Raw genomic sequence first — 22723 nt, forward strand, 5'->3', positions numbered from 1 at the left:
CTATCTTCTTTTTGGAGAATTGAGGTTTTTGTTTTTCTGAACGTGTTGATCGTCTTTGCACTTTGCGCATTCTTCTTTGTGGTCTGACCATCCACTTCTTTTGGATGTCTGTGACGATATCTGAAAGTTACGAGAGGATCGTGTATCAGTATCTTGATACCTGTCAGGTTTTCTCAAATTATCCCTATTCCTGAGGTTATACCTCTTTTCAGAGGGCTTCTTTTGAGGAAACCTACCCCGGGATTGAGAATGTTTCTCTTTTGAATGTTGTATGCTATTTTCCCACTTCTTTTTAGAAGAGGTAGGATTGTTTTTGTAAAGGCCTTTTCAGGACTTTCGGACAGTTGTGGTTTAACTGGTTTCCCACCCAATGTGTCTCTGCCTAATTCGGCATAGGATTTTTCAATTATTCTGGCTAGTTCTTGTGGTTGCTCTGTTACATCAAATTCCCTTAATTTCTGTAGGATCCCAACTGATGCTGCTTCTCCTTTAATATTAGATAATTATATTGTTGAGACCTGGTTGACATTTTTCAGTAGTTTCATACCTAAATTGAGAGCAGGCTCTGCCAAGTATTCATTTTAGATCTGTTTCAGGACATCAGGTATTACCGCCATAGACGGAACACCATTTGTTTTAGTGTAGATTGCAGCAAAGACTGTGCCCTAAGTGGTACAATCTTCCAGATGTGGTGTGATCCCCATTGGTAAAGAGATCGTTAGGATTTTGTGTTTCTCATAAGGGCTAGTATCAGGAAATACTGCTTTGATTTGAGTAATTTTTGACCTATCCAGAATGGAATTTGTTCACGTTTTGCAGACAATTTACCCATGACTGAGTGTAAAGTCTGTGGAGTGATTTTTAGTGCATACTCCTGGTGAGAGGTTTGTTTTGGAATAACTATTGGAGGTTGGACTGTGAAAGTCTGCATGACATATTGGACCAATTGCCTGTAGATTTTGATTAACTCTGAGTTGAGCAAGTAATTCTACGTCTGTCATGTCTTTGATTTCAGGATTTGCTCCTGGTCTACCTAATGGACTGAGCCTGGTAATGTGATTTAAATGTTTTAGGGCGCCTTTAAACCAGAACTCATGCTCCTGGTATATGAGTGGAATTTTAATATCCTCGAAAGGAAGATCCTCTGGTGGATCATCTTCTTTGTAGAAGTGAAACATACGTGATACTGGATTTGCTTCAGGGAACACTATCCATGAATATAATACCTCTGTCTGATGATATTCATATGCCTCTAACACAAAAACTGCTCTACCACCTCTTGATGATAGGCCTTGTTTTATAAGTTTTATAGTGAGGGCTTCCCTTAAATTTGAAGGAATTATTACAGCATTCTCATCGGTTTCCTGGAAACCTGTTAAGTCATAATCTGCTTCGGCGTGCTCACCTGTAGCTCCACCGGTTTCAGTGTTATTGTCCTTGGACATTGTTTAATGAAAGTTGCAGAGCAAGTTTCAAGGGAACAAAGATAAGGTGCACAATATTTTGGAACACTGTATCCTTCAACGTTGAACAAACCAAAAAGCTAATACATAGAATTTTCCGTTCTACTCAGCTATGGCGGACATTATCTCTTACCCACTCCAGACAACTATTGGAGTGTTATGAGTAGGGGTCTCTTAGAAAAGCACAACTGAGTTGCTTCATTATCTAGCGTTAAATTAGTGCCTTACCAAACCGTTGAGTAAAAAGTTACAGGATTGTGACCCATATACCAAATCGGGACTGGGTAAGGAAGGTGCAACAAAAGAACAATGTCCCAACAGGTAATAGTATTTAGTCAGTTAATTATGTATGCATACAGCATTACTGGCACGGAAATAAGGAGAACACTCGTTGAATTGATTTAAGATTGTTAATCATCTTAAGTTTGTAAAACATTAATTCATGGTCGGACATATACAGTTAAAGGCAGCACTGCATAAAATAAATTTGTGACAACCATAACGCACTTGGTTTCTCAAAAACGTGTCTGTGGTGAACGTGGTGACGCAAGTGAAGGAGTGAACAGCATGGGCGGCGCACAAAGAACAAGGTGCAAATATTGTACAGTGAGTAGCTCAAGTATTGTGACAAAGTGATATCACAATATACTGGATTTTTTCAATTGGTATTGAGCCACATTTCAGTACGCCTGTTAATACGCTGTTAAGTCGACGGCGTTTCGATCCTCAGTGAGTTGGGATCGTCTTCAGGACTAGGTTGTCTGAATAAGGGGGTGCTGCAAGGGAAAGGGAAACAATTTGGGGGGGCAGGGAAGCAGGCTGAAGGAAGCACTGGCTGGAGTGGTGGGCAATTACATGAAATAGGGACTACCCACAGCAGGAGTCTTCTGAGAGTGGACGTCAGGTCTGCACGGGGGCACTGGAATCGAGAAGGGGGAACAATCAGAAACGACTAGTGATAGTTGAGACACTAGAAAAGGAGAAAAAGCATAATGGCGGGAAATACTAACAGGAATTGAGCGTTGAAAGGCTGTCTCCGATCAGCCGTAGGCCAGGCACGGGTCCTGCAGAAAGGGAAGACAGGCAGGGGGCGATCAGAGATGGCCTAGATGGATAGACAGTCAACCAAAACATTCAAGTATGTCCAGGTAGGTAATCAGGATAGACATGCCTTACTAGATCGGCGTGCCGACGAGGGAGTGAATCCGATGGTGTAGTGTCCGCATACACTCACAGAGTAGTGAAGGTTACTTCCGCAAGGGGGCTGGGTCACGTCAAGTGATGGGAAAGCAAGGGGTGTGGACTCAGTGACGTCAGCGTCAAGGGGTGGGGGGTGGGTGGAGATCTGTCAAGTACTATATACGGCTGTAGAAATGTCAGAATCCTCAACAAGGATGTCCTTAAAGATACAGGATAAACCCACTAGGTACGATAAGTATTAATACATAGGCTAGAACATGACATTCGGTACGGTAAGTATTACTACACAGGTTAGCAGTTAGGACAATTAGTTACATGCAAAACGGACAATGTATTAACCTGAAGACATCTCATGGACTGTAATTGAGCAAGTGACCAATGACAAATACCTTTTCGAGAAGGAACAGAGATGGGTGTTTAGTCTCAAAACCAACCTTGTTGGCCTAAACGATGAAATTCCATGGGGACAACTGTAATGATGTCAACATCCTATGCCGCAAAAGCATCATGCAAAATAACATGTTATAAACCCATATTGACACCATGCATATGTCTTCATGGGTGCCCTTTATCTAAAAAGGTAGCCCCGTTAGCCCAGAACTTACAAACATCGCTAATCAGAACGGCCGATCAGAGCAATCTTTTCATTAGCCCCCATTCCTCCACAGCCTCCTCCGTTAATATCCGGATGTACCATTAATCATGTACAATAAGCCTTTTTTTCCATTTGGTCTTCCTGATTCACCACCGATAGGGAGGGACATTCAATAAAGATCACATCTTCCATTATTCACCATTATTGGTACTTTTTTGTGGCTAATATCGCTAACAAACGCGAAATAACTATCTGCAACTATCTGTGGCTTATAAACTCTAAATAACCATCTGCCACCTCAGTGTAACTTACTTTTATTTTTTTCTTTTATTATTTTCAATCGCGATTATTAACAATACAATAGCAGGGCGACTTCAATTTTAACATTAGAACACGTGCATAAATAAAAGAAAGAGAAAAAACACTATCGCTGTAGCACAACCCTAGCCTTTGCCGCTTTCGGTGGCCATCTTTGTTAGCGCACCAGCGCTGGGAGGAAATCATTCTACTTCCGGGTAGACCGGGAGCAATGACTCAACAGATGCCAGCTTTTTCACGCGGCAAATCAAACATAAATAGCGAGGCCCCAGACACCCTAAATATCCCACGGAGCAACACAGGGGCAGAATGAGGAGATTACCTTTTGCGGTTATGTGAGTAAGACTACGGCCAGAAGTCTTTAATAAATGGCCATAGAGAGACGTCCATATGACTGACTTTAGAACGCTCGTTTGTTCCCACAGTGATCGTAAGGACAATCCTCTGAAGCTGGCTCACGGGGCACGATTAGTTTTGACAAATGTATGTATATTTGAACCATTTTTTTCTAGGTTGCACGAATAGCTAACATGACAATAATTGTTCCTTTTTCAAATCACCAACTCTGACAATCAGTGGGATCGCAAACCCCACACGGAGAACAGGTGCTACAAACCCAAAAATCCCTCAATGATTACTAGTGGCAGCACCACTATTTGGCTACCACGATCTACCTCATTTATTTAAACCTTTGTTCCTAAGTAGGTGATAGTGTTTTTTGTGTGTGTGAAATGCTTGGATGCAAATTACAATGATAAACATGATAAATATATCACCAACAACGATGATTTTCGTGAATAACCAAAATGTGGTTTGTACCAAATGGCAAATCCACAGTGTGAAAAGATAAAGAAAGACTATGAGAAAAATATATAAATTTTTTTTCCACAGGTCAAAAATGAAAATCACATGACTGTGTTATGTCTTTTAGAAAGATTGTACAAACTGTTTTTGACTCCATGTGTTTTTCCTGTTTTGTTCTCTTCCTTTTCTTCTAGAGACCAGATTGGGTAATCTTTTTTTTTTTTAAGGGCAAACTCAAGCCCTGGTGCTAAATAGAATAGCCGATTTTTGCTATTCTATTAGATCAAAATAGGCATACTACATTAAGTGAGTTACCTGAGTTTTAGTAGGGATTAATAGAGGTCCTGATGAGTAAAGCAGTAGGAGACTGCTTACGAAACATGTCGACCGAGTAGGGCGCATCAATTAGCCCTACCACAGCCCCTTTTTAACATTTCCAGCAAATAAATCATTTTTTCTACTAGCCAGGAAAATTTTAAACTTTGTTATACACTTAAGTCCCTACTCACCCCATATCACTTATACAACTGTCACATCACACATAGCCTATCTTCAAGAATAAAAAGTGCTGCTGCATAGTCCGTAGGTCGCAGCACGCCCCGCCCCGTAGAGGGACGGGAAGACCCTGATGATGAAGCATGACACTACGGGAATCATAGTGTGTGAGGGGTATTTTAAAAACACATAGTGCTTGTGTTTGTCATCCACAAAGATCAGCTCCACACACTTGACTTCACATTTAGTTTATAATCCACCCTTGGTAACATGTCCTCAACATTGCACACATTTCATGAGAGTCTGACAGGTTTAATTCGCAGTGAAACAGCCTCTGTGAAGTGTGTTGCTTGGTGAAGGGACGTTAGTGACGTTGAAGAACCTACATTCTGTTTGGAGACGCTGCGAACGTTAGAGTTTGTCCTTTAACTCAAAGCTCTTCTGACATTCAGAAGGATTGTTAGATGTCATAGGAGGTCTAACTTTAGCTGTAGATTCTTAGATGATGTAAAAGATCAGATTTCTTTTTTTAAATGAAGGTTTTTTGGCAGAGCTTTGAGAAGGCTTCTATCTTGTATGTGTTATTTGATGCTGCTCAGGAGCACCTTTTGTATACAACAGTTTCCATATCCCGTGCGCTGTCATGGCTGTCGATGTGTGTTCTTTGATGGCGTACAAGGCTTGCCTTCAGAGAAAAGGGTTTGGAACACACAGTGCAGTGATAAGGCCTCTCTCCTGTGTGTACGCTTTGATGGCGTACAAGGGTCGCCTTCCGAGAAAACCTCTTGGAACACACAGTGCAGTGATAAGGCCGCTCTCCTGTGTGGGTTCCTTGATGCAGTACAAGGTGTGCCTTCTGAGAAAAGGGTTTGGAACACACTGTGCAGTGATAAGGCCTCTCTCCTGTGTGAGTTCTTTGATGCTGTACAAGGGTCGCCTTCAGAGAAAAGGGTTTGGAACACACAATGCAGTGATAAGGCCTCTCTCCTGTGTGTACACTTTGATGCCGTACAAGGGTTGCCTTCCGAGAAAAGAGTTTGGAACACACAGTGCAGTGATAAGGTCTCTCTCCTGTGTGTACGCTTTGATGTTGTAGAAGATTTCCCTTCTGAGTAAAACTTTTCTCACAGATATTGTAGTGAAAGGGCCGCTCTCCTTTGTGAGTTTTTTCATGTGTTGCCTTATCAGCAAACCTCATTTCATGCTCAGTGTAGGGATACCGATCTGTGTGTGTTTGTTTGTGAAGTAAAAGATGCGTCTTTCCAGTAAATGTCTTCTTACACTCAGCACAGGCATAAGTTCTTAGGCCGGTGCGTATTCCTTTCTGCCTTGCAAATAGGGTTTTATTGTTAAAATTCTCCCTCCTCTGTATTCCTTGGTGTTTTCTTTCATTCATTTTATAAGCAAAATTATTCCTTCCTCCAGAAGCTTTATGTTTCTCTTTCCCATTCATACTTTCTGTCTGCGACTGCTGTGCTGCAGAATGAAATGAACACTGAAAATTATACATGGGAAAAATTTCTTGAAAGAAATGCATGGTTATAATATGAGATAGGTGGACAGTAATATCTAGGAAGGAAGGACAATGTTACTACCTGTAAACAATCATTTGTTGCTTGTAGTACTACAGTTCACATGTGGTGATCTCTCATGGCGTGGGTTCTGACTACTAAAAAAAATAAAAATTTAAAGATTGAGTTTTGATCTGGAGAACGACTTGTAATCCCATACCAGAAAGGCATAATGCATCAGCGCGCAGACCTCAACTTAAATTATTGTGTTGTTTTCTCCATCGGAGTACGACTGCTTATATGTGTAAAATCAAAAAAATAAACTGCTTAATCTGAGCAACCTATATACTTTCCAACCATACAGCACGTGGGTGATGCATGTGAGCCTGCAACATGACAAGCTGATAGTACTTGCAAGTGAGTAACATTTTCCATTTGCAGTATGCTGTGGCACATCACAGGTTGTGCAATAACTTAAAAGAATCTGTAAGGTCCAGAACGCCGAAGCCAGGCTCATTCTAGGGACACCACGTCACGAATATATGACCCAACACCTACGAAGCCTCTACTGGCTCCCCGTCGAGAAGAGGATCACCTTAAAACTCCTCACCCACGCCTATAAATCCCTCAGCCGCATCGGACCCACATACCTCAACAACCGAGTATGTTGTCCACGTACCCAAGAGGAACCTCTGCTCCACTGACTTTGCCGTGGCAGAGGTTCCCCGCATCCGCAGAAAGAGAACCGGTGGCAGAGCCTTCTCCTACATCGCAGCCAAATCCTGGAACGAGCTCCCGGTCAACATCAGGCGCTCCCCAACACTCCACACTTTCAGGAAGGACCTCAAAACCTGGCTTTTCGACTGACCCGGACCTGCTCCCCCCCCCCAGTGCCTTGAGATCTCACGTGGGTGAGTAGCACACTCTATAAACTGCTGATTGATTGATTAGAAGGAAAGAATGGCTAATTGAGTTACTAATATTACAATTAAGCACATCTGGGCTTCTTCCTTGCATAGATGTCACCAGAGAAATATTTTATGAAAGGATGCACAGAACCACATGTTTCTGCTTTACAAATATCAGAGGTATGTTGGGTAGAAAAGCCAGTGTTGCATCTTTATCACACGTGGACTCAGCATGTGGTATTTCTATGTGGTGTCTCCACTCATCCTGGGCGGTAAATTCAGTTCCGCTGGCGGAATTTGGGTAATTTCATGTTCCGCGGAGAACGCAGAAATACCCAAACTTCCACAATCCGTGGGTTCGTGGAATTTTTTGCTTGTTCACGCTTTCAAAATGCGTGTTGGCGAGATATTTCCCTCCGAGCACGCAAACAGCGTTCGCGAACAGGAAAAAAGCATTGTGAACGGGCGGAATAAGCAATTCTGCATGTTCGCAGATTTCTGCGTGCTCGCAAAGATTTTTTACCATTTCGCTGAGCTTTGCGCAACACGAATACGCAAATTCCGCCCACCCCTAGTCTCTGCACGAGAACAAAACCATATGCCAAATTGTGCCGGTGCAAAAAAAGGTCTCATTTTTCATACCTTTTCAATTCTGATAATGTCGAGCATGAGTGCATGTTTAACACTGGATGCATATTTAACTTTGTCTTTGTAAACTTGCAGGGACTGTTCATCTACTGATGGGTCGTGTAGTTTGCTAACTGTTTGAGGAAGTGACTGCTACGAGGTAGACAACAATCTACATTAAGGCTTGCAGTGATGTATTGGCTTAAAAGGTGGACTTGTTACTCTTGATAAGACAACATTCAAATCTTAAATGGATGCCAGGGGTGCTCTGGTGGGATAACCATTCTCAACACTCCCATGAACATTTTTGCAAGAGTTTTTTCAAAAGTACTCAAACGTTAGTGTATGCTAGGCCAGCTTCTTTATGTATGTATCTATATGTTATTTCTATACTGCAAACCTAGCGTAAAGCTAGAGCCAAAGATGAGCATAAGTTATTTTTAAAGAAGGGAGTCCTCAACTCTTTCCTAAACGGGAGCAATGTCGGGCGGTCCTGATGGATACAGGGATGTTGTTCCAGATCATGAGTTCACAGATGGAAAAGGCCTGCTAACTTGTTTCTTTTCTTTGTTACAGTTCTAAGTCTGCAGTCTGATGGAGTTCTCCAACCTCGCATTTGTTGCACTTGAAACTAAGAGCTGAACTTAAGGACAACGAGAATGACGAACAAGTGATAGGGAAGAGGTAAAGGGTACAAAAGGGGAAATTCTAAAGGGAAAAGCAAGACTACTGTACTGGAAGAGCCTTAAACTTTTTAAGATGATACGAATAAGTAAGGAGAGCAGTCAAAATTACATTGACACGCAGACGACATGAACTTCTGACAGAGGAATCAAGCTCAGAAGGTGACTCAGACAACTCTGCTAGCAACTACCTAGAAAAAAAACCTATGTGACACTTTTTACGCTGAGTACGGGTTACTGAGACAAGGACGGACAAAGGAATATCATAAAAAAGGAAAAACAAAAGCAAGAGGCACAAAGAGAGGAAGAGTAAGACAGGAAAGAGCAACTTTAAGACAAAAAGATAACTCACCCCATAGGAAGAGAAAGGTGATAGAGCAAGGTGAGATATGAATTAATTCTCCATTATTAACTCATCACAACATTAACTGACAATGGATGAACTAAATATTCATAACCTTGGCTGATATTTCTGCCCCAGTAGGGACTTAGATTACAGTTGATATAGAATTGACACATTTCCAGGTGATCGTGGGCTTAGGGCGGACCGGAAAACCAGGCGTGGAGGCCGGATATAGTGTGCTATGGTTTAGCTTTGTTTATTGATTGACACAGTTAGTTCCAAAAATAGCGCTGAAACCAAAGGATAGTGCAGATGAGGAAGGCTCCCTGGGAGTTATCTTGTCGGGCTGGCTGTTGGAGGGCTGCTCTGGATGGGCTTTGCCGCGTTAGTCGTCTCGATGACGGATCTTGGTCTTGGCCGGTCTGGAGGGTGTCCTTGGAGGTATATATAAATGAGAGAAGATAAGGGGCAGTTAGTCCTCGAGAATTGGACTGACCCAGTCTTTCTACCAACACCAGGGGGTGCGGGAGGTTAAAGCGAGTGTGAGGGGAGGTATGGGGGGGGAGCTGGGATACGAAGAGGGGGGGAGACAGAGGGTGTAGGGGTAAAGGGTATGTGGGGGGAATCTTTATACAACAGTGCCCGTGTGAAATAGTTCTGCTATACAATATCTATATACAGTGACAGTGCGACTCCAAAGTGGGGTGTTTCTTATTTACAACTATACACACGCCTTTCAATGTATTAAGGAGACAGGGTACTCACATGCCCCACCGCAACTCTTCCGCGAGTTGCGGCTGCTCTCCAGCCACCTCCTGGGGACTCCACCAGTCCTCGGTTCAGACGTCTTCTTCTTCGCCTCCGGTCTTCCGCTCGAATGCTCCGTCTTCCTCGTCTCCTCTGTTCGCCTTCTCGGGTTCTCCGCTCGCTGTCTCCTGCCACGAGTCCGCCGCATCGAATGCCCTTCTCTCTTTGGGATCGGATTTTCCTGGTTCCGGCATCGGGTAGAGGGAGGGACTTCCGGGGTAATTCGCTTGTTCAGGTCATTCGCTTGTTCCCATTAGTTCCTGTAAGGGAGGACAGGGGGGTGGAGTTCTGGTTGCCAGGGACGCTGTAGGGTCGAGTTCTGATGCCGGGCTTCCTAAGTTACGATGCCGTTTCAACGGGGTAGGGGCCGACGCTTGTTCACATCCCATTTTTAAGATATCAACATAAAATCAGACCCAAGCCAATGAACATGAGAATAGGGGAGCCCACTACAGAAAACATGACTTGTGTTCAAGAGACGCTGATAATTCATGACATTAGCTGGTCTGGATAATAGAAATATATATGCAACTGTTAGATTTGGGGTCTCTAGTTGGCAATGGTTATCACCTTTGTCAAAATAGGGACCCTTACTTCTAAGTCAGGATAAGGGGATTACACTCCTTAATAACCCCTGCTCACCCCCTTGGTAACTTTGCACGAGCAGACAGCCTTATCTCAGAGGCAGTGTGTTAAGCATTTGTGAATATACACAGTAATACAGTGAAAACACTACAGATGGACACACCACAGGTTTTATAAAAATAAGTATTCTTTATATAGACTTAAACACAAGACCATAAACGACAAAAATCCACAATACTACACTTAAGGTTGCTTAACACCTTCAATGCTATAGGAATTCCCCCCTGGTGCTGAACTGTGCAGATCCCCATTGAGCATGACGAGCTCAGCTCGTCATAAGCACACGAGCAGTGTACTGCATGACGAGCTGAGCTCGTCATGAGCATGGAAGGGATTAAAAGATGATTAAAGTCTCTTAATTCAAGTTGTTGGTAAATGCAACAAAGTTCTCAACAAAGTACCTGGATGCGATACGCAAAGTAAATAAAGGACTCGCAAAAGGGGAGATGCGTCGGTTCCGTGATCCGGGGGAATGGTCGCGTCCTTTCTCAATGCTTGCGCAGAGTAGGGGACTCGTCGTGAGCCTTACCGGAGCGAAGGTGATGCGTAGATTCTCGGATTGCCGGTCAGTTGCGGTGCGCAAGATGGCGCCTTGATGCGATGCGCTGACCCAGTTGCGATGCGAGAAGATGGCGCCCTTGATGCGGCGATGCGATGACGCCCTGGCAGCCTCGCGACAACATTGTACTTTGGAGCCACGACAGGCCCTGCGACACGCTTCTCCGGTGATGCGATGGCGACTCTCTCGATGTTGTCACGCTTCTGATGCGACAGCAGGCAGCTTTGATGAACCCACGCTTCCGGGGAGATGCAACGAAGACCTGCTTCTCCGGCATTGAGGCGATTTCTTCTCGATGCGTCGTGCTTCCAGCTGCCAGCGGCACCCAAGTGACTGGAGTCAGAATTCCCAGCAAGGAAATTCAGGAGGTAGCTGGAGGTGAAGTCTTTTATCCCTGAGACTCCTCAGCAGGAGGCAAGCACAGTTCAAGCCCTTGGAGAATATTCTGTAGATGAAAGTCCTTACAAAGTTCCTTCTCCTTTCCCTTGGCAATGAAGCAACCACTGCTGGCCAACCCAGCAAACTGGCAGAGGGGCAGTCCAAACTCCTGCAGCTTCCTTGGTTCTTCTCCTTGTCAGAAACGTTTCTTGTTCCAGAAGTGATATAATCTCTTGGGACCAGGGTCCCAATATTTATACCCCAAAATCCTTTGTTCTCTGAAGGCAGAGATGCCTCTGCCTAGTTCAAACCAGTTCCTGAGCACTTTGTTTACATGACTCTCTTCTTCCTTTCACTGTGCAGGGCAGAGACATCAGACGCCCCACAGGAGGTGGAGCTGGCACAGGGGAGGGAAGATACAGCTCTGGAGCACTCTGTTGACATGATTCCCCTTCCTCTTTCATAGTGCAGGGCAGAGACATCAGACAAGCCACAGGAGGTGGGGCCAGCATTGTAGAGGGAAGGCCCAGCCCTATTCAGGTCGCAGGTGCACACCTCCCTCCCATCTGGGGATAAATCTCTCTATTCACCACTGGGCTGTCCCAGCCTGTCTCCTGGAATTCCCCAGGCTTGTCACTCACAAACCCAGACAAGGAATACACAACTCAGCAGAGGCAGGCTCAAATGGTTAGGCAAGCAAATACCTGCTTTCTAAACGTGGTATTTGCAAGCACAGAATATTAAAATAAACTGTACTAAAAGATGTAGTTTATTATTCTGATTTCAGGAATTCTAAACTCGAATTTCTACTGTGTTCCCTGAGTCAGTTAGGATTGTAAGGCTGTAACAATCTTCCCTGCCCATTCTGGCCTATGAGAACAGGTAGCCTTCAATAGTGAAACACGAAATGGCTGTAATTCACTATTAGAACATGCTACACACATCAGAGCATGTCCTACCTTATACTTACAATGCACCCTGCCCTTGGGCCTACCATAGGGGTGTCTAATATGAAGCAAAGGGAAGGTTTAGGCACTGGCAAGTGGGTGCACTTGGCCAAGTCGACATCGCAGTGCTAGACTGCACACAGGCCTTGCAATGGCAGGCCTGAGACACACTTTACAAGCTGCTTCTGTGGGTGGCATAACCAGTGCTGCAAGTCCACCAGCAGCATTTGATTTACAAGCCCTGGGCACACATGGTGCACTGTACTAGGGGCTGACAGATAAATCAAATAACCCAATCATGGAATCCAATCAGTATATCAATTTTAACATAGGGAGAACTTGCACTGTGGCACTGATTAGCAGTGGCACGGTGCCCAAAGCATAAATCCAGCAAAAGCATATCAAAACAGAGGAGGCAATCCGTCAAAAATGGAAGGGAGACTCACGCCAATGATGCCAGGTCTAACAGCAACGACATAGAGGGACGCGTTACTTGGAAAGGGGGCACAGATAGATCAGGGAAGCCTAACTCGCTACAAAAAGCAAGCTACATATAACTCATCCTTGCCTCATGATAATCTGGATGTCATTAGTGACTTGGTCGCCAAAGACTTGTTCAAATAAATTGTTCACCAGTCAAGGCAAGAAGGGAAGAATCATATCCAACTTGAGTAATGGACAAAGGGAGGACAATAACACACATGGTGGACCATATTGAAGGCCGCAGGGAGGTCCAAAAGGACCAGCGCTGCTCTGCCACCAGCATCGGTTACTGCTCTGATTTCCTCAGTGGCTTTAATTAGCGCTGATTCAGTGCTATGGCTGGCTCTGAAGCCGTTTTGCGATGGATCTAGCGCCTGGGTGGCTGTTAAGAATGCACTAAGTTGGACATTCATCCCCTTTTCTATGATTTTAGCTGGGAGGGGAAGTCTCGCTATGGGGCGGTAGTTGTTGGGGTCCATGATATCCAGATTTGTTTTTTTAATAGAGGCAAGATTGATGCTCGTTTTCAGAAAGTCTTCGGTCGTAAACATGATATTGAACAGAGTAGGGGTCAACTTAATCACAGCTGCCGGGCATGGATCAAAAGGGGAGCCTGCTTTTGTCGCTTGAAGCAGTCCCTTTATCTCCTCAACATTCACTGGAGCGAAACACTCCAATTTTGCCCCTAGGGGATATTCGGCGGTGTCTTCCACTCTGGTCCGCGGGCGGTTCAACATATCTAGACCAGAGAAGGCGTTTAAGATGATCTCTACGTTATCCGAAAAAAAAATTGCTAACTCCTCACACAGCTCAAGGCTAGGGGGCGTAGTTGCGGGTTTGGGGGAAGCCAGACAGGAAACCGTTTTAAACAATTCTTTTGCTGAATTTTTAGCTAAGTTGATGCGATTTGTGAAGAAACCTTGTTTTGCCACTATCACCATTATTTTTATAAACTAGCAGGCTTTCTCTAAATAGCCTTTTGTCAGTTTCCTTGTATTCTTTGCGCCATACCCTTTCCAGTCTTTTACAGCCTAGTTTCTGCTTTCTGAGTTCATCCAAAAACCATGGACTGAGGGCTGCCACCTGGTGGAAAGGCAAAGTTTGGGAGGGGTAAGATTGGCACAGGCCTTTTCAATCCATTTTGTATAGGCCAGGGCCGCCACCTCCACCTCCAGTGGGAGTACCTCTATAGATGAAGTCAGAAGGTCATCCAAAACTGTCCCATCTATTTTATTCCAGGCCCTAAGGGTCTTTGCAGATTTAGGCATTCGATCAGGCCTCTGCGGCATCGCCACCGAGATGGTAAACAGAACGGCGGCATGGTCTGACCAAGGAACCGGTATTAGGTTTGTAAATTCTAAGGCTGGATGGTAAGAGAAGATCCCATCTAAGGTGTGGCCCGCCTTGTGCGAAGGTCCCTTCACCAATTGCTTTAAGTCAGCGCCATCCATCAGATTGATTAGCACTCTAGTGTCCGTGTCCATAAGGTTTTCCAAATGTAAATTAAAATCCCCTAACACCGTGAAGGCCTTGGCACACAAGCTCTCCTCCAATATGCTTCCCACTGAGCTCAGAAAAGTATTTTTAGGACCCGGAGGTCTATATACTAAGCATCCTCTGAAGGAATGACAATTAAAAAGAGTGAAATTAAAAGCCAGCGCTTCACACGTCTCCATAACTAATGGTTGAAAATTGACATTTAGGGAGTTGTGGTATATTACTGCCAATCTTCTGTGGCCTATCTAATGTGAAAGTGAGATAACCTGGCGGGGTGGCTTTAACTAAATCCGGACCAGAGGCCGCATCAGTCCAGGATTCAGTGACAAAAGCAATTTTAATGTCTTCATTCTGCATTAGCTCAGCACAATCCAGGTTGTGTTTCACTATTTTCATGCTATTGACTTCCACATGTACATTCAGTAACTTTATGCTGCATATGACTATGATGTCATCAGTGATGTCATCAGTAATGCTGTTTGAGAGGTCAAAAGTGATCTCATCAATGATGTAATTTAACATATCATGATTGATGTAATATGTGAGGGCATAAGCAGTGCATTATGGGGGCACATGTAATGGTTAGCTCAGTACATTATACCTGGTGAACTTCAGGTTTGTTTTTCGTTCCTTTTTAGGTCGAGCTGACGTTAGCATTCATGCGAAGCATGAATGCTGTCAGCTCGACAACTAATGTGATCCGTTTTTAGGAGAGTGGACACCAAAGTGTTACGAGCGTGTTCAGTGCCGGATTTCACCTCGGGAGCGCGCAGCATTGTCTGCAGTGGCAGTGTCAGTTTCGCTTTTGTATTACTTTCGTTTTTTCCGAGGCTGGCTGAGGGTAGCTTGAAATGAACAGGCTTGCTTTGAACATCATGAGTAATTATTTCTAGCCGTCTTGTAATGAACATGCACGCTGGTATTCTTTTTAAAACACTTCTTTGTAAAGGCACATTTTTAATTATCGGAAGCATCACAGTGAATAAATGGGTCAAGCTGCTGGTTTATTTATTTATTATTTTGGCGTCATATTTACTTTTACATTTAAATGAGTGGCCCCCACCCCTCTGCATGCACGCACGCACACACAGGCGCACACACACACACACACATACACACTGCCGCCCTGCACCCCCTGCATACACACAGACACGCAAGCACGGAGCCCCACTCACCCGGACTTCTACTCGTCCCGCTCCGGGCTGCTCCCTCCGGCGTCAACGGGCACAGGGACACTGGCACTCCGCTCCTTGGCTTCCCGGGCGGACGCCGGCTGCATGCAGGGCTCTCCTCTCTCTGCTCCGGAGCCTTGCGCCAGCCATTGCAGCCTGCCTCCTGGGAAGCTCCGGTCGCGGTCGACTTCCTGCTTCTGGTCAGGCCCCGCCTCTGTCTCGAGGAGGGCTGCCTGACTTCCGCCCAGCCCGGCCTGCTTTCGCTGGAACAGCCGCTGGACGATCAGAGCCATCAGACGAGCACAAGAGGTTTACGGTAAATGTCTTTTAAATTTTTTTTTTTATAAACACTATTACTAGCCTATGCACTGATTCTCTTATCCCATACCCGCATATGCTATCTCTCATCACGCATCTCACTATATGAGTGACATTTTGATAACGTATGAAACTTTTTGAGAGGCACTTCACTGCGAGTAGAAGGCGGCAGTTATGTCGTTGTAATAAAATGAATATAAGAAATAGATTCCTTTGTGCGTTACAGTAGGCACTTAGCTTTGTTCCCATTCAAGCATGGGTTTCCCCGGTCCAACATACAAGTGGCGATGACTAAAAATACAGGACTGCCTGAACAAATAAACTTTCAAACAACACAATGATTTTGGACTTTAAGCAAAAAAAACCTGATAGATTAGTTTTGTATAGCCCACTGTTAAACAGCGCCTTCACTGAGTGAATTTAATTGTCCTGGTGGCAGACACTCACGAAAGCTACACAAATGAAGCCTTTTTTCCTACATATTGCCCCTTTGTTTCTCTCTTCTCTGCTTTATATCAACCGCCTCAATACAATTTCTTTTCCCCTCTGCCTTTCTCTTCAACTCTTCTCTCATCTCCCTGCTCTCGCTCTCCCTCCCTACTTACACCCTCCCCTCTATCCACACCCTGTGATGTCGGCTTACAGGCCCTCTTGCCGCACATGGAATCTACCCGTCTCTCACTGAGAGTGACTATTTTAAGTGAAAGTCGATGACATTATGTAAGCCACTGGTTTTTAAATGCCGCAAACTTTTATCCCCCTCCTGTGATGTGAACCTTCTTTCGGGACGTGGTCGCCTATCGCCACCTGCAGGCCAAAACTGCAGGCCTCACACCCTCACTCACCCTCACTCACCCTCACACCTCCTCACCCTCACACCTCCTCACCCTCACACCTCCTCACCCTCACACCTCCTCACCCTCACACCGCCTCACCCTACCCTCACTCATCCTCACTCATCCTCACTCACACACCCTCACACACCCTCACACACCTTCAGACACCTTCAGACCGTCACACCCCCTCACCCCCCTCACCCTTATCCTCACACACCCTCACTCACCCTCACCCCCTCACTCGCCTTAGCCCCTCACCCACCCTCACTCACACCCTCACCCACCTTCATACCCTCACACACCCTCATCCTCACTCACCCTCACACCTCCTTACCATCACACACCCTCACATCCTCACCCACCAACACACCCTCACCAACACACCCTTACCCTCACTCACACCCTAACACCCCCTCACCCCCTCATCCCCTCATCCCCTCATCCTCATTCACCCTCACACCTCCTCACCATCACACCCCCTCACCCACCCTCACACACCCTCATTCACCCTCACACACCCTCACTCACTTTGACACCCCCCACCCTCACACCCTCACCCCCTCATCCTCACTCACCCTCACACCTCCTCACCATCGCATACCCTCACATCCTCGCACCCTCACCAACCCTCACACACCATCACTCACCTTCACACCCCCTCACCCCCTCATCCTCACACACCCCTCACCCTCACAACCCTCACACCCGCACTCACCCTCACCCCTCACTCACCTTCACACCCTCACACCCCCTCACCCTCACACACCCTCACCCCCTCACCCCCTCATCCTCATACACCATCCCTCACCCTCACACCCTCACTCACCCTTACACCCTCACACACCCTCACTCACCCTCACCCCCCCTCACTCTCCCTCACACCCTCAGCCTCACCCCCCCATCACTCACCCTCACACCCCATCACCCTCACACCCCCACTCACCTTCACACCCCCTCACCTTCACCCCTCACCCCCTCATCCTCCTACACCCGCACTCACCCTCACACACCCGCACTCACCCTCACACACCCGCACTCCCCCTCCCACCCTCACTCACCCTCCCACCCTCACTCACCCTCACACCCTCTCACCTTCACCCCTCACACACCCTCACTCACCCTCACTCACCCTCACCCTCACACCCTCCGCCTCACACACCATCACTCACCCTCGTCACCCTCACACCCTCATTCACCCACCCTCACTCACATCACACCTCCTCACCTTCACACACCCTCACATCCTCACGCCCTCACTCACACCCTCACCCACCCTCTCACCCCTCACCCCCTCATCCTCACCCACCCTCACACCCCTCACCCACCCTCACACCCTCACTCACCTTCACACCCTCACACACACTCACCCTCACACCTCCTCACCATCACACCTTCACATCCTCACCCACCCTCGCACCCTCACCCACCCTCGCACCCTCACCCACCCTCACTCACCTTCACCCCCTCATCCTCACTCACCCTCAAACCCTCATCCTCACTCACCCTCACACCTCACTCACCCTCACACCTCCTCACCCCTCCTCACCCTCACACCTCCTCACCCTCACACCTCCTCACCCTCACACCTCCTCACCCTCACACCTCCTCACCCTCACACCTCCTCACCCTCACACCTCCTCACCCTCACACCTCCTCACCCTCACACCTCCTCACCATCACACCTCCTCACCATCACACCTCCTCACCATCACACCTCCTCACCATCACACCTCCTCACCATCACACACCCTCACATCCTCACACCCTCACTCACACCATCACACCCCCACACACACTCACCTTCACACCCCCTCACACCCTCATCCTCACTCACCCTCACACCTCACCATCACACACCCTCACAGCCTCATCCTCACCCACCCTCACACCTCACCATCACACACCCTCACTCACACCCTCACACACATACAACCACGCACACACACACAACCACGCACACAACCACGCACACAACCACGCACACAACCACGCACACAACCACGCCCAACCACACACCCAACCACACACATACAACCACACACATACAACCACACACATACAACCACACACATACAACCGCACACACACAACCGCACACATACAACCGCACACACACAACCGCACACATCTATCTATCGCCCTGACCCTATCTATCGCCCTGACCCTATCTATCGCCCTGACCCTATCTATCGCCCTGACCCTATCTATCGCCCTGACCCTATCTATCGCCCTCACTCAATCTATGGCACCACCACAGCATCACTCAGGGGCACCACAGCATCACTCAGGGGCACCACAGCATCACTCAGGGGCACCATAACATCACTAAACGCCACACCATCACTCAGCGCCACCACAGTATCAATCTGTGCAACCATTCAACAACAACTGGTTCAAATATGTTCTCTCAATGTTTCAAGCTTTATTACAAATGTCACAAAAAGTTGGTAATATTTCACTTCTGTTCTTGGATTTTCATCACAATAAAATACACTGAACATATTCTTCACAAAAGTTATTTACAAAAGTTTAAGATATTGCCATTATAAGTTACAATAACTTTTATTTAAGTATTAATTATTGAAAAAAATTAAAAGCCATTGTTATTTGTAATATCAATACATCTAAGTCACGTAAATACAAAACATGTTGCATTACAAATGCCTATAGGTGTCACAATTACAAAAGATAAAAGTATTGGCATTGAAAATGACAAAGCTATTAATTTCGCTATTTTGAAAACAAACACATAAATAAAAAATGTGTCATTTACAAGACCAATAGCTCAAACTTTCCTAATGCGAGACCTATTGCATTGCAAATGCTTGTTACCTTATTTCGACACCTAACTAAGACAGAGAGAAAGAGAGAGATAGTTTTGGGGTGAATCGTCAAGCAGGGACCAAGAAAAAGGTGAGATGGGGGGGGGTCCCAAAACACATTTTCCCCATGCAAATTCCCATAGGATTTTTGACAGGACTACAGCACAAAACGCTGAATGGAATTACACCACATTTGGCAAAAATCTAGATCTTGTCCCAGAAAGAGCTCTTTGTAATTTGGTGAAAATCTGTTCAGTAGTTTTGGAGTTCTTTAAGAAAAAAAAAGATTTATGTATATCTTGGGAGCGGATCCACGCGCCAACAGCAAAGCTGTGATTGTCTGGCTGGAATCCGAGAGAAAAGTTGCAGCTGCCATTTTGTGAATTGGGACATGGTTTTCGGGGTGGGGCAATGAAGTGTAAATAGGATATGAGGGGTCAGGATAGAGGTATCCTGACCCCTTGGGACTAATGTAGGGGTCTGTGGGGCGCCCCTCTTGGGAAAGAAATTGTCCAATAACGTAGTACTTTAGCCGCAGGAGGATCCACCACGCCGCTCAGCGCGCACTCCCCACCTGAATCGGTGGAGATCAGCAGGTCCAGAGCCCAAATAAAACAAGCGTTGGCACAGACAATAAGCCTTGCTGTTTGGACCAATAGGCTTTACTAATGCTGGGCAGCATAGACTAAAAAAGCTACTTAAAAAATTGATCTTAACATTTTATTTTCTGCTCGCTCAACAGGAAAAGCTTTGACACAGCTGTTTGGGGTATTAAAAAGAATTCTTTTTCAGGCACCCAAATCAGACTTTTGCACTAAATTGCTACTGTCCTAATTTTTTTCAAAATAAAGTGCCAAATCCACAGACCAAGAATTATAAATAGGCCCGGATTTTGACAACAGGATATTCTTCTCGTTTGGTGGAACTAACCCCAGCGTGTTTTCGTTTGTGCGACGTGAAGTTGTTGCATGGGAGTGCCGTTTAAATGCAAGGAAATATTTCTAAGGTTTGTTTTTGGTTCTGGCAGGCTACGCCACGGCCATAAATGAAAGCTAAAGAGAGGCAAAGAATGGGGCATTGAAAGAGGCAGGCACCATCAGTGGAAGAGAGAGAGTGGAAAAGCAGAAAAGAGGCAGACACAGGCGCAGTGAAAAAGACAGAGATTCTGGGGCACAGAGAGAGGCAGAGGCAAGTTATGGAAAGTTAGAGATGCAAAATTAGTGGAAAAGATAGAGGCAGACAGCAGAAAAGTCCAACAGAGACAGAGAAAGAAAGATGCCATGGAAAACAAAGTTGAGTTTGAGAAGTTTGCACTGTTTCTGCAGTCTGTAATGGCAGACCTGCTAACATCTGATTAGTTGGGTCACTCAGGGTGGCACAAACAGAGCTTCAGGCCATAATGATCCCTTTAATGGCCCTGCCCTGGGTTCCACAGGTACCACATACCAGTGACTTGTACGCGGGTTAAAGTCTTTGCCAACTGGGGTTACCAATTCACATGTAACAGTGTTTGGGTGTGAGCACTGGCACTGGTGTCTGGTTAGCAGGTTTCAGTGCACTTTCAGAGTCAAATCCATCAGCACTGGAAAAAAAAATGTGTGGGTGACCATACAAAAACAGAGCTTTCCCACATCACCCTTTACCCATAATAGGTGAAATGACAATACTTGCTGGAGCAAAAATCTTCTCAAAATTGGATATGGCCTCAGGATATCATCAAGTGCTATTGAGGAAGGAGTCAAGACATATGAGGACATTTGTGGCTCCTGATGGAGTAGATCAGTTTCACACGATGCCATCTGGTCTCGCCTTTGCAGCAGCCATATTCCAAAGGAGGAGGGCAGAGGAGGTGAATGGTCTCGCTGAAGTTTTGGTTTTCCAAAACAATGCTTTGATTTTCGGCAAAGATTTAGATAAGCATATGCGTACACTTAGGATGTCTTGAGAGCCTTCCGGAAAAGAGGATTGAGATTTAAAAAAGTGATAAATGTATGGTTGGTTGAAAATATTGGGCATGAGGTTTCAACTAAAGGGATTTTACTATGGCCAGGCCTGTTGACAGTCATTGAAACACCTGCTCCAAAACACTGTGACCAACAACTTGAGTTTAAGGGAATTGTGGGAGGGATGGGCAGAAATAGAAGCTAGGAGGCTTTAGGTGTTTATCAATTGTTACGGTTTATTTGTAGTTTGTAGAGTTCTTCTTGAGCTGCTGTCCTGGTGGGTGGTCGGAGAGTCTCTTCTGGTGTGATTCCTGATATCCCCTTCGACTGTCCGTCTCCCAGATGGCTTGAAAGGAAAAGAACAAAACAGGACGGTGAGACTCGGGTTCTCGGAAAAGTTCTAGGTCAGGAGATGGGATTGTATCTGTCACCACACCACGTTCTGCATGAAGAGGGGGTTAAAGCCTATTTAATGTGTCCCAGGGCTTAACTGTCCCTTTACCCCCTTTCAGTGTAGGTAATTCAAGCTGAGTCAGTCAGGAGTCAACGGAAGAGAATCATCAGAGACGAGTATTAGCCCAAGACATCGGTAAACGGTGAAAGAAAAATAAAGACAGTAACCAAGGAAATATCCTCATGAAAGAAAAGACAATGGGGCGTGGCTAGGCACGCAATGAGGACGGTAGCACCCGGGTAGAGCTCCGAGCTGAGCCTCCCCTTCCCCGGGCGATTTATCCGTCAATTTCAGCTGTAACCGCCTGAAACTGCATGCGGACCACCAACTAAGCACCTCCGGCGATCTGGCCGATTTTCATTCTCGAGGACCGCCGCCGGAGCACCGGACTTTCCTGCGGCCCCCAAGCGGGACTTGCTGTCACGCGACCGGTGAGGGCGGCCACGAGAGGTCGGGGACTTGGCCGTGCACCAGGGCCCCAAAATCGCGGCCTAGGGTCCGGACTTGCCCGCTTTCACCCACGTTGGAGCCCGGACTTCGGGGGGTCCCCAGGCGACCTGCCCCCTGCACCCCCCTCACCCCATTGCTGGAGCGGAGCCGAGTGCGACATACGGACGTCGCGGGTGAGACCGGGATCCTGCACTACCGGCGACGCGGGCCGGGACTGCGCTCACGGAGCTGTCTGCCCGGGAGTGGGGCGACGGCCTCGCTTGAGGGCCTTTGCTGCGACCGGAGCACCAGGGAAGCCGACGGGGGCCCGAGGCAGAGGCCCATTGACCTGGCTCCGCAACGCGGCTTCGGGGGGCGGCCGGACTTCGGACCCCAGACTCAGCCGTTGCCTGGTCTCCTTGGCGGGCACCCTTCTCCCCCCCCCTCGCCTTGCAGCTGCTGCGGTTGGACTGACCGGCTGGCGCC

At 46.5% G+C, this 22723-nt stretch overlaps 1 protein-coding gene across 1 annotated transcript in view; it reads right to left on the reverse strand.

The window, feature by feature from the left end:
* Positions 1 to 22723, reverse strand: part of LOC144759127 (uncharacterized) — a 79927-nt gene that overhangs the window by 21577 nt on the left and 35627 nt on the right. The window contains exon 2 of the mRNA XM_078646472.1: positions 5561 to 6351. Within this exon, the coding sequence (XP_078502598.1) occupies positions 5561 to 6351 (791 nt within the window). The remainder of the gene's footprint in view (positions 1 to 5560; positions 6352 to 22723) is intronic.

Source organism: Lissotriton helveticus, chromosome 1_1 (assembly GCF_964261635.1).
Source record: "Lissotriton helveticus chromosome 1_1, aLisHel1.1, whole genome shotgun sequence".
NCBI lineage: Eukaryota > Metazoa > Chordata > Amphibia > Caudata > Salamandridae > Lissotriton > Lissotriton helveticus.